The sequence below is a fragment of the Theropithecus gelada genome, chromosome 1, assembly GCF_003255815.1.
Source record: "Theropithecus gelada isolate Dixy chromosome 1, Tgel_1.0, whole genome shotgun sequence".
Taxonomy (NCBI): domain Eukaryota; kingdom Metazoa; phylum Chordata; class Mammalia; order Primates; family Cercopithecidae; genus Theropithecus; species Theropithecus gelada.
The window spans coordinates 19534512-19553034 of record NC_037668.1 but is presented as its reverse complement, the minus strand read 5'-3'; the positions used below and the strand labels follow the sequence as shown (position 1 = coordinate 19553034).

The 18523-nt window shown below is 43.5% G+C and overlaps 1 protein-coding gene across 12 annotated transcripts in view; it reads left to right on the top strand.

Moving 5' to 3' along the window:
• TPM3 (tropomyosin 3) overlaps positions 1-17026 on the top strand; it is a 36698-nt gene extending 19672 nt beyond the window's left edge. For 3 of the 12 annotated variants that reach the window (XM_025405200.1, XM_025405221.1, XM_025405274.1), the window contains 4 exons: positions 749-824; positions 2141-2203; positions 2382-2451; positions 15665-17026. In XM_025405200.1, the coding sequence (XP_025260985.1) occupies positions 749-824; positions 2141-2203; positions 2382-2451; positions 15665-15747 (292 nt within the window). In that variant the 3' untranslated portion in view covers positions 15748-17026. Of the gene's footprint in view, positions 1-748; positions 2204-2381; positions 2452-3465; positions 3545-4899; positions 5217-14330 lie in introns of those variants that run through there. The other 9 variants (XM_025405191.1, XM_025405228.1, XM_025405242.1 and 6 more) reach the window with 9 other exon arrangements.
• Positions 17027-18523: the final 1497 nt, after the last annotated feature.

Genomic DNA, 18523 nt, shown 5'->3' with positions numbered 1-18523 from the left:
TTGGGCACTAATATGAATAAATTAGCATTCCTTCAACCTTGTTAAACAGGGCCTAGGAAATGGGAGTCATCTATAGTGCTTTTTTAGGCCCAAGAATGGTTGTAGACTTCCTTATTCTCCTGACTAGTGACAAGTGACAAAAGAGGCTTTCTTATTTTTTGTTGGTAGGTTTTACAAATTGAGAGCAAATAAGGACTAATACATGGTGAACAGTTAACTGGAAGATCCTACTGGGTCCTTCCACCTGGGGTGGAAGACATCAAAGTGGCTATCCTGATTTAAGATCTGGTGTCTGGCTGGGTGTGGTGGCTCACACCTGTAGTCCCAGCTACTTAGGATGCCAAGGCAGGAGGATTGCTTGAACCCAGGAGTTGGAGGCCAGCCTGGGCATCATAGGGAGACCCTGTCCCTAAAACAAATAAATTAAAAAAAAATAAATCTGGTGTCTGTTTTTGCCACTTTGCCAATCTGCTGGGGAACTTTAGGGCAAGGGTAGATACTAACTGCTCCCCTGTTGGTACCTTCTCGGCCTTGATTAACAAAGTCAGTGCTGATGCATATATATTTGTGCTTCCCTCTTACATTCCCATCTGCCAGACATAACATATCATGACCATGGTGGTGTTCTCTTCCCATTTTTTGAATTTTTTTTTTTCGTTTTGCTGCTTGTTTTCTTGCTGTGTTCCTTTTTGACCGTTCTCCCTCCCCACAACCTGGCTTGTGCCATCCCCGTGACTATCACTAACAGCCGTTGCCGAGAGATGGATGAGCAGATTAGACTGATGGACCAGAACCTGAAGTGTCTGAGTGCTGCTGAAGAAAAGGTACTAACCATTAAACCCACAGCAAGGTTATATATATGGTGTGGTTTTGTTTTGTTTTGTTTTTGTTTTGCAGCTGCCTCCCCTCCACTTGATTTTGTTGAGTGCTGTCTCATCTCTTCATGGAATGCTCCATTCTTTTCCACTTACTTGGCATCTTTCATCTCTTCTTTCCTAGTTGCTTTACTGCCTCTCCGCAGGGTCTCCTTCCTTTGGGTGATTTGGGGGACTGTTTGGGTTGGGCATTTGTTCCCACCTCCACCCCAGGTAGCAGTTATGACTCATTCCTGGTAGTGGATTTCTCTCAAGTGCTTTATTAGTATTCAAACATTTTGAGCCCAGGAAGGTCTAGCTCCTGACACGTTCTATGGTAGAGGGAGGAGGGTTGATGCTTGCTCAGGTTACTTGGGAACATCTCTTCCCCAGTATGCCTTCCAACTCTCTCTACATATAGGTTCAATTCACGTCTGTGTGTCTCTCTCCCTTTTTTTATTCTCTTCCTTTTCCCTTTTCCTCTCCTGTGGTATTTAAAATATTCACAGTAAGTGTTCTGAGCTGGAGGAGGAGCTGAAGAATGTCACCAACAACCTCAAGTCTCTTGAGGCTCAGGCGGAGAAGGTAGGGGCTGGTTTGTGAAAGTGACAGGCTTTGGGGCCTGGGCCCAGCCCTGCCCTTGATGAAAGACTGGAGACACCCATTCCATATATAATTCAGTGAGGCGTGTCCTTTTCCTACCTCCTTACCATGTATTCAGGTTCTGGGTTTAATGCTACTTTCTGTGCACTTTGATTGCTTTAATTAAAATAACTTCATGGTCTCAGGTTACTGGAGTCATGTGCTCCTCAGGCTGATACTGCTGTGCTGAAAAGCAATAATCAGGGGCCCTAACAGGCTTTCTGGCAGACAGATGGGGGCAACAGACAGAATCAGCTCTGAGACCTAATGAGCAATCAAGACAGATGACTTCACTTTGCCATCATGTGGGTGTGTTTTAGTCATGTGACCTTGGGGTGCCACTACTCTTGCTCATTAAGCAGGGGAAAGGAAAAACACCTCCTTGGGTTGATCTGAATAATATCAAAGCTTAGATCCATCTTAAAAAGTCATGGAGAATTTTAACCTGAGGATCTCATGGCTCTAAAGACAGATTTCTGGATTTCAAGGACCTGTTTTCCAGAGCCAGGCCTTGCTCTTACTCTTGGACCATTCAGCACATTTAGTCCAAGAGGATATTCAATGTAAGAGTTAAGTGTAGGGAGGTGGGTATTGCTTGTGTGATTGATTTCTACTCTGAAATTTTTAATCTACTTATCTTACAGTACTCTCAAAAAGAAGACAAATATGAGGAAGAGATCAAGATTCTTACTGATAAACTCAAGGAGGTGAGCTGAGGGGATTATAGGGCAGGACCCAAAACATTTAGAGGTATATAAGACATTAATGTGGACTTAGACTGGCTGGTTTGGGTTCTGAAAGGTCCAGAAGTAGAAGGTGGAAGAAATAGAGATTGTTCTTCTTTGTCTTCATCTCTGATTCTGACTAATTTCATATTTCCCCTAGGCAGAGACCCGTGCTGAGTTTGCTGAGAGATCGGTAGCCAAGCTGGAAAAGACAATTGATGACTTGGAAGGTATGGAACCTTGAGTAGGGATTGAAATAGAGAAATGTAGAGGAAGACCTTGCCCATTAACTATTAATCTCTTTTTCTGTATACCAAAGGAAGTTGGTATGACTTGGCATGTATTAATACGTGCACTGTCCTATGCCACAGCTAGGCAAAGTGGGTCAAACCCTAGAATTGGTTTTTCAAATGTAACCTTTTCCTTTAAGAAGACTTCACCAAATAGTCTGCAATTTGTACCCTTCCCTTTGAGGAGAATGATAATGGCTGCATTAATCTCCAATTTAGTATTCTTAAACCTTTAGTCTGTGGGTTTAAACGGAAGCCATGATTTCAGAAGGGCAAGGTGCAGGTCATTTCATGGCTACTTTCCACAGTTCTTTTCACCACTCAAGTTGTGGGGTATTTATCCAAGAAATGAAGTTGTGGAGTAACCACATCGGAACACTGACCACTGTCAGGAGCTTTCTAAATACTTTCTGTCCCTGTAAGTTGGTAACTGCCATCCACGCTGACAAGGGGACGTACTCTTTGCTTTGAGAACTCTGATGTATGCTCCTTTGGTATGCTCTCTTGGCAGAGTTGCAGGGGCAACCTGTGAAGCAGAGGAGCCACTAATAGGGCTCACATTTTATAGGTAGAGAAGTGTCTGAATATGGATGTATACTATTTCCCTTTGTTATTTTTGTTCAATTAAGTGTTACCACTGCTAGGAATTGGGTACCTGAATGGGAGTGGTATCCTCTTGAGTGCTTTTGATAATAGGAATTTCTAGTTATGACTGTGCCCAGGTTCTCAGCCCTTGCTGCAGTCGATTAGGAGTATCAAGAAAGGCAGTTGGTCATAGGAGAGAGTAGATCTGAAAATGTCCAGTCATGGTTGCCAGAGTAGATGTTTTCCTAACTGTGGTATTAGACCCACAGTCACACTTTCCTAATTTCTAATGATTCCCTCTCTTCATCTGCTTCTGAAACCTTTCACTCTGTCCCCTCATTCCTCCCTGTGGTTCCTGTGCCTGTCCAGATGAGCTCTATGCCCAGAAACTGAAGTACAAGGCCATTAGCGAGGAACTGGACCACGCCCTCAATGACATGACCTCTATGTAACTATCTGACAGCAGAGTGGGGCTGGGATCTTGGCTTGTGGGTGGTTGGGGGTACAAGCTATGCATAGTGGTGTGCTTTGGTTTTATCCTTTGGAAACTATAATCTCCACCCTTATCTTTGAAACATTGGTGCTGGTTATTTGTTTGGCAAAAGCTCTGGAGGCATGGCCGGGGGTGGTGGCTCACGCCTGTAATCCCAGCACTTCGGGAGGCTCAGGCGGGTGGATCACTTAAGGTCAGGAGTTGGAGACCATCCTGGCCAATATGGTGAAACCCTGTCTCTACTAAAAATATAAAAATTAGCCAGGCGCCTGTAATCCCAGCTACTCAGGAGGCTGAGCCAGGAGAATTGCTTGAACCTGGGAGGCAGAGGTTGTAGTGAGCCAAGATCGTGCCACTGCACTCCAGCCTGGGCAACAGAATGAGACCCTATCTCAAAAAAAAAACCAAAACAAAAAAAACATTAAAGGCCGGGCATAGTGGCTCACACCTGTAATCCCAACACTTTGGGAGGCCGAGGTGGGCGGATGACTTGAGGCCAGGAGTTCAAGACCAGCCTGACCAACATGGCGAAACCCTGTCTCTACTAAAAAATATTTTAAAAGTTAGCCGGCATGGTGGCGCACGTCTATAATCCCAGCTACTCGGGAGGCTAAGGCAGGAGACTCGCTTGAAACCAGGAGATGGAGATTGCAGTGAGCTGAGATGATGCCACTGCAGTCCAGTCTGGGTTAAAGAGTGAGACTGTCTAAGAAAAAAAAGCTCTGGAGGCAATTAATCTTGGATCAGAAGGAGAACCCTGACTGACTTGTAATTTTTATGTTTTGTATTCATAGTTTCTTCATTATGCTGTGATTTTTCTATTTGCTTCTCAAATTTAGTCTTCTCAGAAGGAATACTGCTACAGGTAGAATCCATACAACTAAGGAAATAGGGTCCACAGAGCCAGGGACTTGGGCCCTGACACATTAAAATAAAATTCAGGCCTCCTGGGTGTGTTTAATTGGTTCCCCGATATTAAAGTTCAGGGAACTACCCAAGATGGGAAATACCAAATTCACCTAAGAATTGAGCTGGGTCCCAGAAGCAAGCCAAGTGATAAACAGCACCAAAACGAGTTGTTGGGACTTCATCTGTTTGCTGTGGATCCCTGATCCTTGATGCTAATCTGCCTCTTTGTATCTTTCCCACTAACCCTGAAAAGAAGCCACATTTCTCAGGCTGAAGTGTCTGGCTGTCTTTTATTATTCCTGCTGCCACCTATTCCTTTTTTTCCTCTTCCTTTCTCCCAATTTGCTGTCTAGATTGATGCTAGTCCTTCTCACCTAGAGTATCCTTACTTTTTCATGCAGATAATTATCACCGTTTCTGCTCTGTTCTGGATCTGCCCCCTTTACTCCTCGGGGAACCCAACGCCCCACTCTCGCTCTGGATTCCATTTGGGTCAGCCTGGCTGGTCCCCAAGGCATTAGGATGGGGGGACACAAAGCAACTTATGTATTTTCTTCCACCCCCACCCCAGATTAAAATGTTAAGCTGCTGGAAACCTCATGCCACCCTGCATTTGTGTCATTGACAAAGCTGCTGCTGTCCCTAAGAAGGAGCCTTGGGGGTGTGATGCGGGGAAGAGCTATCGTAGGCTCCCCCTCCTCTGACTTACATAATCAAAGCCACTTTTGTGTGTGTCTATTTTTTCTTGACATTTAAACTCAGCTGATCTGATTCTACCAGAGTGATGGATTTAGTACAGGTTCCTCAGGATGGTAATTTTAGTTACACGCCTCAAGCTGAACAAGATTAAATTCCTTATTTCTAGGTTCTTAAATCATCCTGTCTGCAGTGTTTCCATTCTCTCTTCAGGTCTTCCTCCTTTGGTGTGGTGTCATTGAGAAGCCATTGAGGTGACTCTCAATACACATTCTGTACCCTTTTACTTGTGGTTCAAATGGTGCATCCTCAGAACACCCAGTGAACCCAATATATTATTGCTAAGATTGACTAATTATGTCAACCCCAGTCACAGAAGAATACACAAAGGATAGAATTCTCGACAGTTTTACTTTTTCTTCTTTAAACCTTTCTTACATATTTGAGACTTACTACCATTTGTCTGCTAGTGTGTGACTAGTGGGATATAAGACAAGTGATAAATTATTATTGGGAAAACTAAAATGGCCAATCATGCATATTTCAAATAATGTGCATATGAGGCCAATGATTTATTACATACATAAATTTCTGCTAGTAAAATTTCCCTTGGTTCATATTGTGGAATTAAATATCAACATTTTAGAAATTCCCATTACAGGCTGGGCGCTGTAGCTTGCGCCTATAATCTCAGCACTTTGGGAGGCTGGGGCGGGTGGATCACCTGAGGTCATGAGTTCGAGACCAGCCTGGCCAACATGGTGAAACCCCATCTCTACTAAAAATACAAAAATTATCTGGGTTTGGTGGTGGGTGCCTGTAATTCCAGCTACTCCGGAGGCTGAGGTAGTAGAATCACTTGCACCTGGGAGGGGAGGTTGCAGTCATCCAAGATCGTGCCACTGCATTCCAGCCTGGGCGACAGAGTGAGACTCCATCTCAAAAAAAAGGAATTCCCATTCCAATTTACACAGCAGAGATTTCTTAATAGTATAGTGAATTATATTAATCCAAGCACCTAAGTGTTGTTCACTTAGTACTTTAGTTTCCCAGCAGGGTATGTATTTAAAATTTGCTTTTCTTTTAGCTGGGTGCAATGGCATGTGCCTGTAGTACCTGTAGCTACTTGGGAGACTGAGGCAGGAGGATTGCTTGAGCCCAGGAGTTCTGCACTGTAGTGTGCTATGCAGGTCAGGTGTCCTTACTAAATTTGGCATCACTATGGTGACCTCCTGGGAGTGGAGAACAACAAGGTTGCCTAAGAAGGGGTGAACTGGCCCAGGTCAGAAATGGAACAGGTCAAAATTCCTGTGCTGATCAGTAGTGGGACTGCACCTGTAAATAGCCACTATAGTACTCCAGCCTGGGCAACACAGCGAGATTCCATCTGTTAAAATTACTTTTGCTCTTCTTTTAAACAGATATAATCAGGCAGGGAAGTTTTCCTTAATCTAAAACTTTAAGTCTCATATCAAATTCAGGTTTCTTTTTGTGCATTCCATTTCTTACTGCTGCATAGCCTTTGAGATTAAGGTTCAGATTTCGTTTATTCAGCTGACACTTCCTGGTATCTTCTAGGTATAGGATATTAAGATGGAGACAGAAATAAAGATGGAGGCACCATTCCTACTCTCAAGTTGCTTAGAATCTACTAGGAGAGAGAACATACATAAAGCTACAGATACTGTGTGATGAGTGCCACAAATAATAGTGTTATGGGAGTTGAGTAGAGGGGAAGAGATTGATCCTAGTGGGGATGAATTAGAAAAACTCATGGAAGAAGGCATGTAATAGGTATTTCATAAACATGTTAAAACTTTTTTTTTGTTTCTGTTTTTTTTTTGGAGATGGAGTTTGAGTCTTGTCACCTAGGCTGGAGTTCAGTGGCATGATCTCAGCTCACTGCAACCTCTGCCTCCCGGGTTCAAGCAGTTCTCCCACCTCAGCCTCCCGAGTAGCTGGGATTATAAGCACCTGTCACCACACCCAGCTAATTTTTGTATTATTAGTAGAGGTGAGGTTTCACCATGTTGGCCAGGCTGGTCTCAAACTCCTGACCTCAAGTGATCCACCCACTTCAGCCTCCCAAAGTGCTGGAATTACAGGCGTGAGCCACTGCGCCCGACCAACATGTTAAACTTGCATATTCATTTTTATTGGGTTCCAAAAGTGGATTTTTGATAAGCAGAGTTGGGTCATGTGATAGTGAATATTGAGCATTCCATTTATTTATTTATTTATGTTTCTCTTTTTAAGATGGAGTCTCGCTCTGTCACCCAGGCTGGATGGAGTGCAGTGGTGAGATCTTAGCTCACTGCAACCTCCGCCTCCTGAGTTCAAGCGATTCTCCTGCCTCAGCTTCCCGAGTAGCTGTGATTACAGGTACCCGCCACCATGCCCAGCTGATTTTTGTATTTTTAGTAAGGATGGGGTTTCAGCATGTTGGCCAGGCTGGTTGCGAACTCCTGACCTCAAGTGATCTGCCCGCCTCAGCCTCCCAAAGTGTTGGGATTACAGGCATGAGCCACTGCACCTGGCCTGAGCATTCCATTTAAAGAGAAACAAAATAATAAAGGCATTGATAGAGATGAGAAGGCCACAATAGCTATAAAGTTAGATGTAGACAGAGTAGGGGACAGGGTTGTGTGTTAAAATCAGGCTGAGGAGTTATCATTTTACTTGGGAGGTAATGGGGATGCCACTGGAGATTTTGAACAGGAATATGCTGTGATCCGAATAGCATATAAGAAGAGTTAATTTGGTAACGAATTTGCAGATTAGCAAAGTGATTGACTAACATTGTGTTTCCCACATTTCAGCCATTAACGTTACCATTTTTGATGGCTTTTTCCATATCCACTGCTGCCTACGTTGAGTAGATCAGATCTACTCATTTCCAAATTTATTTTATTCTTTTTTTTTTTGAGATGGAGTCTCGCTCTGTCTCCCAGGCTGGAGTGCAGTGGCGCGATCTCGGCTCACTGCAAGCTCCGCCTCCCGGGTTCATGGCATTCTCCTGCCTCAGCCTCCTGAGTAGCTGGGACTACAGGCGCCTGCCACCTCACCCGGCTAGTTTTTTTTTTTTTTTTTTTTTTTAGTAGACATGGGGTTTCACCGTGTTAGCCAGGATGGTCTCGATCTCCTGACCTCGTGATCCGCCCGTCTCGGCCTCCCAAAGTGCTGGGATTACAGGCTTGAGCCACCGAGCCCGGCATTTTATTCTTACTTGACACAATTCTATTTTAAAATCAAAGGTTTGATATGTTAGTGTTTTTTCCTAATCACATTAAAGTAACTATAGCAGTGAATGTACCACACTTTGGAAAAAATTGGGTTAGGTTAATTCAGTTTTCTAGGAGAGAATAATCAGGGTCTGAGCTACAGTAGTGGCAGGAGAGATTGCGCTAAATAAAGACAGGCATTGTGAAAGGCCTGGCCACTTGATGTGAGGAGGAAAAGACAGTCATAATGTGAGGATGACTGGTTTTAGAGTAGGAAAATGAGCCAGGTGCAGGCTCATGCCTGTAATCCCAGCATTTTGGGAGGCTGAGGTGAGAAGATTCCTTGAGTCCAGGAGTTCGAGACCAGCCTGGCAACAAAGTGAGACCCTGTCTCTACAAAATATTGTAAAAACTTAGCCAAACATGGTGGTGCGTGCCTGTAGTCCTATCTACCTGGAGGGCTGAAGCCAGAGAATCCTTTGAGCCCAGGAGTCTGAGGCTGCAGTGAGCTATGATCGTACTGCTGCACTCCATCCTGGGTGACAGAATGAGACCTCCCAAAAAAAGAGAGTAGGAAAATGGTAGGGTTAAAGATGTAAGGAGATCGTGTTGTCCTGGTTTGGGGAGCTGGGGGAAGGATAAGAAGATACGGCTGATAATCTGGCAGGTATCTAGGTAAAAACAAAATTCTAGGGCTTGAGGCAGAGAGGCTGACACAAGAGAGTTGGGAATCCATATGGGGTACAGGTAGTTTATGCCATAGAGGTAAATTAGAACCATAAAGGACAATTGCAAATATAAAAAAAAGAATTAAACAATGAGGAAAATGTTATGTAAGAGGAGGAGCCAAATGGAACTGATTGGAGGGAAAGAAGATGGATGAGTAGTTCTTTAAAAAGTTCCGGGTTGGATCGTTTCTAGTGGTTCTTCAACAGAGAGGCTGAGAAGGAAGATAACTGAAAATGGGACATTCACTGATACTTTAGTAATTTGAGGGTACATTTTGAGTGTTAAGAAGTCAAGAGGAGGAGTCATTTTCAGGAGCAAAAGAGTGTATTGGTAGGAAGAAGATTATATAGGCAATATAGAGCAGAGTTTTCCAGCAGAACTTTTGGTAATGATGTCTAGTACATTAGCCACATGTGGCACTCAAAACGTGGCTAGTGTGGCTGAGGGGCTAAAATTTAATTGTATTTCATTGTAGTTCATTTAAATTTAATTAGCTACATGTGGCTAGTGGCTATTATGTTGGAAAATGCATTTCTAAATATTTAGATTCTGGGCAGAAGAAGTTGGCTTTGACATGAAGAAAGGCTTCTTAGAAAGGCAGGAAGTAGACCGGGTGCGGTGGCTCACGTTGTAATCCCAACACTTTGGGAGGCTGAGGCGGGCAGATCACAAGGTCAGGAGATCAAAACCATCCTGGCCAATATGGTGAAAACCCGTCTCTACTAAAAATACAAAAATTAGCTGGGTGTGGTGGCGCGTGCCTGTAGTCCCAACTACTCGAGAGGCTGAGGCAGGAGAAAAAAAAAAAGAAGGAGGAAATAAGAGAGAGAGAATGGGAGAAAAGTAAGATCTCTGATCTATGGTATCTCCTGTTTTCCCTGTGGTATGACTAGTGTGAGCAAGGATAGAGACCCACAAGCTGGGGTAGCAAAGTGAACAATGAAGTACTATGTAGTTAGTGCTAATGCTAAATTCATTCCTTTGTTTAAGTCTTAATATCCTTGCAGAAGCCATCCTGTGTTACTTGAGCCTGGACTAGTATTGGGGTGAAGTCAAGCATTAGAGTAAAACATTTGTCCCCTTAATGTTACCCCTCCTCTTAATTTCTAAGAACCACAGGCCCATTTTGCCCTTGCTTGTTACCATCATTGAGATGAGGAATAAGGTGTGGTAACCCCATGTTATCTGATAGGTGCAACTGACCTATTCTGTTGGGCAGCTTTATCTTAGCCCCAACCAAAGCTCTTCCTTTCAGTGTGGCATTGGTTGAATACTATCCAGCTCCATGGGTTTTTGTTTGTTTGTTTGTTTGTTTTCTTGAGACGGAATCTCGCTCTGTCACCCAGGCTGGAGTGCCGTGGCATAATCTCGGCTCACTGCAACTTCTACCTCCCAGGTTCAAGCAATTCTCCTGCCTCAGCCTCCCAAGTAGCTGGGATTACAGGCACGCGCCAGCATGCCTGTCTAATTTTTATATTTTTGTAGAGACGGGGTTTCACGTGTTGGCCAGGCTGGTCTTCAACTCCTGACCTCAAATGATCTGCCCGCCTCAGCCTCCCAAAGTGCTGGGATTACAGGCGTGAGCCACGATGCCCGGCCTTTTTTTTTTTTTTTTTTTTGAGACGGAGTCTCGCTCTGTTGCCCAGTAGCATGATCTCGGCTTACTGCAAGCTCTGCCTGCCGGATTTAAGTGATTCTCCTGCCTCAGCCTCCTGAATAGCTGGGATTACAGGCGTGCGCCACCATGCCCGGCTAATTTCTGTTTTTAGTAGAGACTAGGTTTCACCATGTTAGTCAGGCTGATCTCGAACTCCTGACCTCGTGATGCACCCGCCTCGGCCTCCCAAAGTGCTGGGATTACAGACTTGAGCCACTGCGCCCAGCCAGGGGGCTGTTTCTTAATTAGGTATAGCAACTTTAACTAAGGAGCTAGTACTGATCTTAATTTTTAATAACTAGAGATAGCAGAGTTAGAAGCTAAGTTCAAAGTGAGAGAACAGCTGCATTTGTCTTTCTGACCTCAGGCAATTCCTGGGGAACTCTGTGTTCTGGGATTTAGTCAGGCAATAAAATGCTCCCACTCCTTCTCTGTCTCTTTATTTCTTCCCTAAATAGAACAGAACTCTCATTGACCAGGTTGCTTTGAGGGATAAAGATCCTGATAACACTGCTGAGTGCGGTGGCTCATGCCTGTAATCCCAGCACTTTGGGAGGTGAGCAGATCACCTGAGGTCAGGAATTCAAGACCAGCCTGGTCAACATGGTGACACCCCATCTCTACTAAAAAAAAAAATACAAAAATTAGCTGGGCGTGGTGTCAGGCACCTGTAATCCCAGCTGCTCAGGAGGCTGAGACAGGAGAATTGCTTGAACCTGGGAGGCGGAGGTTGCAGTGAGCCAAAATCGCACCTTTGCACTCCAACCTGGGCAACAAGAGTGAAACTCCGTCTCAAAAAAAAAAAAAAAAAAAAAAAAAAAAATCCTGATAACATCCTTCTTTCCCAAGTGAGAATCACACAAACTAACTTGGTTATAGGTATTATCTAAGTTCAGGCTGTTCATGAGATTTTTATGTAATGTAACATCACAGGAAGTTTGAGAGATTAGTTCACAAATTTCAACACCTGTTATTTTGACAAGGATGCCCCAGTGAATAAGACTGGTCCAATCCCAGGCCTCATGAAGCTTATACACTGTTAATACAGTTTTGAGGCCGGGCGCGGTGGCTCAAGCCTGTAATCCCAGCACTTTGGGAGGCCGAGACGGGCGGATCACGAGGTCAGGAGATTGAGACCATCCTGGCTAACACGGTAGAAACCCCGTCTCTACTAAAAAATACAAAAAACTAGCCGGGCGAGGTGGCGGGCGCCTGTAGTCCCGGCTACTCAGGAGGCTGAGGAAGGAGAATGGCGGGAACCCGGGAGGCGGAGCTTGCAGTGAGCTGAGATCCGGCCACAGCACTCCAGTCCTGGGTGACAGAGCGAGACTCCATCTCAAAAAAAAAAAAAATACAGTTTTGAGTATCCCTTATTCAAAATGCTTGGGGCCAGAAGTGTTTCAGATTTTTGCTTTTTTTTTTTTTTTTTTTTTAAATATTTGTATTATACTTACCAGTTGAGCATCCTAAATTCGAAAATCAGAAATTTATACCAGGCATGGTGATGCACACCTATAGTTCCTGCTACTCAGGAGACTGAAGCAGGGGGTGTGCTTGAGCCCTAGGAGTTCAGGGCTGTTGTGCACTATGATTAGGTCTATGAAGAGTCACCACAGTCTAGCCTGGACAACATAGTAAGACCCTGTCTCTAATATATATATATATACACACATACACATACACACACACACACACACACACCCCCCCATATGTGTATGTAAAATCCAGAATACTCCAATGAGCATTTTCTTTGAGCATCATGTTGGCATTCAAAAGTTTCAGATTTTGGAGCATTTTGGATTTTGGACTTTCAGATTTGGGTTCTCAGCCTGTATAGTGTTTCTCAATGGTGAACGTTTGTCATTTAGAGTAGGACAGTTCTGTTGATGTACAGAACAATCCTGTGTATTGCTGTCCCCTGCCCAACAGATACCTGTATGGGCCTTCTAGTCATTGTGGTATCAAAACCTCCCACACATACTCAAAATCTCCCCTCAGAGAGAAGAGTACACAATACCACTTCTATTGAGAACCATTGGTTTAATGGGAAGTGCAACTTTTAAAGGTTCACCCTGATTCTGCTCTTTAATACAGCTGTTATTTTTAGTCATTCTCTCCCAGGCTTTTTATACATGTATGCTTTCTGTTTTGATAGTGTACATAAAGTGGCAAGTATTACTGGTACCATACTGGTCTCTAGCTTCCTGGTCAATCTGGGGAAAGCCTCAGCCCAGAAGGCAGGGTGCCTGAGCAATGCTCACATATGCAGATGATTTTAGGACAGAAAAGTATCTTTTTCCTATCAAGGTCCTGAGACCGTTTTGAAATGGGCTGTAAAATATAGGGAGAAACTTAATTATGAATTTCAGAGGTTGATGCTAGGAGTATACCAGGAAGAGTTTGGTTTTCCTGTCCCCAAACTTGTATTATCCCTGTGCTGGTCAGATGGATTTGAATCTTCCATATCCCACTATCTCTTTAAAGTGTGCTTCAAATAGAAAATCCAGATAAACTCATTAGATTTGAGCACTTACCTGCTTGTATCAGGAATGCTTGCTAAATTGTCCTTTAGCCTGACTTTGTGAAAAAAGGAAACAGCTTACTAGTAGCTTAAATAAATACGAGATTTGTTTTTAATCACATATATCTAGCCATGAGCAACTGTGGCCTGTTGTAGCTGGGCTTTCTGTGATTCTCTTGGTCTTTTCTCTTAAGATTGAAATATGCAACTCTAGTCATCACATCCATGTTGAAGGCAAGAGGGAAAGCTAAAGTTTTCCCAGAAGCCCCCAGCAGACTATCTTTCTACATCTTATTGGTTAAAACTGGATCATATGATCACCCCTAGCTGCAAGAGAGGCTGAAAAACAACAGGATAGTCTTGATTAACTTATACCAGTAATTTGCCTTCCCTGGGACTAGGCACACTATTTGTTGACTCTGACAGGTTTGGGGTTCTTTTAAAGAAGAAGAAGAAATTGAATATTTATTGACTAGTCCTCTGAAATGGGTCTATCTCACAATATCTGTAACAAGAAGCATTAGAAAGTATAGGAGTGAATGAGTGTGGGGATATTTATCCCAGTCTACCATTTATAATGCTGTTTTGAATGCTTTCACAGAAAAACGTTCAGCTGTTCACTTCCGTTCCTTTCAAACCCTGATTATTGTGAACACATTTCTTCAAAGCCGACTATATTCCTTCCTTTGCCATTTCCCTTATTTCAGTTTCTCAACCCAGGGAATAAATATTGTGAAGAAAGTATTTTTTCTCCCTCAAAATGTTGTCCTACCAACTCGTCAGTCTGAATTTCCTCTGTTGGTCTTTCCACCAACTGACTGACTCTTACTGCCCTCTATCTGAATCCTCCTTGCATCCACCCTGCCTTACAGATGCATGTTATATATACCAGCTAGTTGAAAGACTCATAATTTACTTCTGGTACTCTACTAACTTTCCCTTTTTCTCTTTCTCCTCCTCTTTTCCTCTCCTTTTCTTGTGTTCCCCTCCTCTCCGTTGCTGCTGCAGAGCGTCTCTACAGCCAACTTGAGCGAAACCGCCTGCTTTCTAATGAGCTGAAGCTAACGCTGCATGATCTGTGTGACTGATGGGCAGGGCTCACTGATGCCCATTAAACTGAGCTTACTGCTCACACCACTGACCTGGACCCCAACAAAAAGCTGATTGTCTTTTTAAAAGTTATTATTTTGCCCTGAGCAAATTGCATTTTAAGTGGGGCAGTTAGAATGTTGAAATCAACAGCATTGTAAAGTTGACCATTGTGAAGTTTTTGTCCCTTTAGAAGAGATTATGGGTGAAGAAGGGAGGGGCCTGAGATATTATAGTGAGAAAACTTTCGAGAATTTTGTTTTCCACCCTTATTTGCTGCTCTTTCACTTGTGCACTGACTGTAGGATATGTTCCCTTGCATGGATATTTCTAACAATAAAAGGACTGACTTGACAAGTTGTTGTAACTGCTTCATCTGCAGGCCCAGGGATGGGTCCTTCTGACTGGGTGGAAAAAAGGGAAGTGAAAGAAAAGTTGTGGGATATGAATATGGGTCTGTGTTGCCATCACCTTCTCTGAGTTGAAGATTTGAGTATTTTCCTCACCTCTTTAGAGCACTCAGAGTGGTTTGATTGCTAGACAGATTAGATTCTCCTTAATGTTCAGCTACTGATTTTCTTCCTGACATTTTCCCCTTTGCTTCCTTTTTCTGGTTTTATGTTTAATTTCAAGTAACTGTCACAAGCTAGTTCTGTTCAGTAGCTCTGCAGCAATCTCAAGGTTTGCTTACAACTACTTGTTTCAGTAGTATTCTTGGCTTTGTTTTCTTTAGAGATTATTTGACTTAACTGTGAGCGCCCTTTTATTTATCCCATCAGTTACTACTTTGGCCTCTACTTTTTCGAAAAAACATGTAGTGCATGAGGATCTTCCTGTGCTCTTTATAATCTGAGATTCTGATGTTTCTGTTGTTTGCAATGTTCAAACTCCAGTGAACCATTTCAAGAGGGTATTGTTATGTGGGCAAAAACTGGAAAAGTGGATGGCTGATGCTTAAGGCTTGCTCTTTCATTGACTGAAAGCTGAAAGTGTTGGTTGGGTGTGGGAGGGAGAGGAAATGGCTGATAAGGGCCCTAACTCCCTCACCCAGGAAGTGCAGCAACACCTACAACTTCAGTAGGCAAGCCAAAGGCCCTACAAAACTGGATGATGTAATAGCTCACTTCTGTGGCTGAGAAAGCAGCTGCTTTATTAGTCCGCAGCTTTTCTGCAACAGGAGCAAGTCTCAAAGAGCAGGTGGACCTTGAAATTTACTTCTAGTTTTTGTAACTTCTCTTCTTTACCCCCATTAGATAAACTGAAATGCACCAAAGAGGAGCACCTCTGTACACAAAGAATGCTGGACCAGACTCTGCTTGACCTGAATGAGATGTAGAACGCCCCAGTCCCACCCTGCTGCTGCTCCTCCCTCTGACCCAGACTCCGCCTGAGGCCAGCCTGCCGGAAGCTGACCTTTAACTGAGGGCTGATCTTTAACTGGAAGGCTGCTTTCTCCTTTCGCCGCCCCCTCCTTCCCTGTGTCTTTTTCGCCAAACTGTCTCTGCCTCTTCCTGGACATTCCAGCTGGGCTAGAGGCTGAGCACCTTTGGAAACAACATTTAAGGGAATGTGAGCACAATGCATAATGTCTTTAAAAAGCATGTTGTGATGTACACATTTTGTAATTACCTTTTTGTTGTTTTGTAGCAAACATTTGTAAAACATTCCAAATAATTCCACAGCCCTGAAGCAGCAATCGAATCCCTTTCTCACTTTTGGAAGGTGACTTTTCACCTTAGTGCATATTCCCTTCTCCATAGAGGAGAGGAAAAGGTATAGGCCTGCCTTACTGAGAGCCAAACAGAGCCCAGGGAGACTCCACTATGGGAAACCTCATTGCTCTGTACAAAGTACTAGCTAAACCAGAAAGGTGATTCCAGGAGGAGTTAGCCAAACAACAAAAACAAAAACTGTGCTGTTCAAGTTTTCAGCTTTAAGATATCTTTGGATAATGTTATTTCTATTTTTATTTTTTTTTCATTAGAAGTGACCAAATTAAGATGGTAAGACCTCTGAGACCAAAATTTTGTCCCATCTCTACCCCTCCCAACTGCTTAACAGAAAGGATCATGTGCCCCTTACGTTGAGGTGACCACTTAATTGCTTTCCTGCCTCCTTGAAAGAAAGAAAGAAGATTGTGGTTTTGCCACTGATTTAGCCATGTGAAACTCATCTCATTACCCTTTTCTGGGTTTGAAGCTGCTGTCTCTAGAAGTGCCATCTCATTGTGCTTTGTATCAGTCAGTGCTGGAGAAATCTTGAATAGCTTATGTACAAAATTTTTTAACTTTTATATTATTTTAAAACTTTGCTTCTTTGGGTTTGTGGCACCCTGGCCACCCCATCTGGCTGTGACAGCCTCTGCAGTCTGTGGGCTGGCAGTTTGTTGATCTTTTAAAATTTCTTTCCCTACCCAGTCCCCATTTTCTGGTAAGGTTTCTAGGAGGTCTGTTTAGGTGTACATCCTGCAGCTTATTGGCTTAAAATGTTACTCTCCTTTGATGTGGTCTCCTTGGGGCCGATTGGGAGAAAGAGAAATCAATAGTGCAACTGTTTTGATACTGAATATTGACAAGTGTCTTTTTGAAATAAAGAACCAGTCCCTCCAACCCTCAGACCTATTTGACTTTTCTTTATTAAAACTCAATGTGCTTTCTCCACAGAAGCTATGAGGTTTGGGTTAAAAATCGCATCTTTGTGGGTGGTAGCAACAGGATTTATTATTTATTATTATTATTATTTTTGAGACGAAGTTTCTTTCTTCTTGCCCGGGCTGGAGTGTAATGGCTCAATCTCAGCTCACTGCAGCCTCTGCCTCAGCCTCCCGAGTAGCTGGGATTACAGGCACCCGCCACCATGCCCGGCTAATTTTTTTTTTTTTTTGAGACAGAGTCTTGCTCTGTCACCCAGGCTGGAGTGCAGTGGCCGGATCTCAGCTCACTGCAAGCTCCACCTCTCGGGTTTACGCCATTCTCCTGCCTCAGCCTCCCGAGTAGCTGGAACTGCAGGCGCCCGCCACCTCGCCCGGCTAGTTTTTTGTATTTTTTAGTAGAGACGGGGTTTCACCATGTTAGCCAGGATGGTCTCGATCTCTTGACCTCGTGATCCGCCCGTCTCGGCCTCCCAAAGTGCTGGGATTACAGGCTTGAGCCACCGCGCCCGGCCTAATTTTTTATATTTTAAGTAGAGACAGGGTTTCACCATATTGGCCAGGCTGGTCTCGAACTCCTGACCTTCAGGTGATCCACCTGCTTCGGCCTCCCAAAATGCTGGTATTACAGGCGTGAGCCACCGCGCCCAGCCGGAGCAACAGGATTTAATATAGAGAAAATGTTTATTTTCATCATCTGTAAAATGGAGATAAGAAAGAACACTTAATGTGCTGGGTCTTTTATAGGTTAACATAGACATCTCAGGCTGAACTATACATTTTCCTTCACAACCATATTAATCCTTATAAACTGGATTTATTATGCTCCTTAATGTATAATGCTGATCACTACTATAAATGTATGGTTTTAACCAACTGTACTGAAACAGCCTTTGAGTTTATATTCTGTTTGGGTATTTGGAGAAAACAAGTTAACAAGAAGTGCTCTCAGAGGATTTGCTTAGAGGCCGGCTTTGTGAGTGGATAACTTTCAAAACTGCCTTTGAGACGCCAGTGTCTGGCATTTCCTGCATTCTGGCCTGAATGCTGGACGTGAATCTGACTTCTAGTAAAAATACACAGTTCCCTTGACAAAGTCGAGCTGTTTATCCCAGAGACTGCACAATTTTCCGTTTATAGGCATAGACCAATGCTGACTGGAAATCATTGCAAAAAGTTTTTTTTTGTCTGGTGGAGGGTGTGGTGTTAAGATAAACGGTGTGCAACAAGAAATTGAACTGGAAGAAATTAAAGGTTTTTTAAGACTTTTCTGCTTGTTCCTTACTGTTAAAAAGGTCTGCCATCCAGTATTTAGGAAAGACCTTTAAGAGAGTTTGAGGTGTTTTAGCTGGGTTTGTGCCAAAAGTTTCCATTATATTGGCTTGCTGAAGGACTGCATTTATTTTTTTATTTTTTGAGATGGACTCTCGCTCTGTCGCCCAGGCTGGAGTGCAGTGACGGG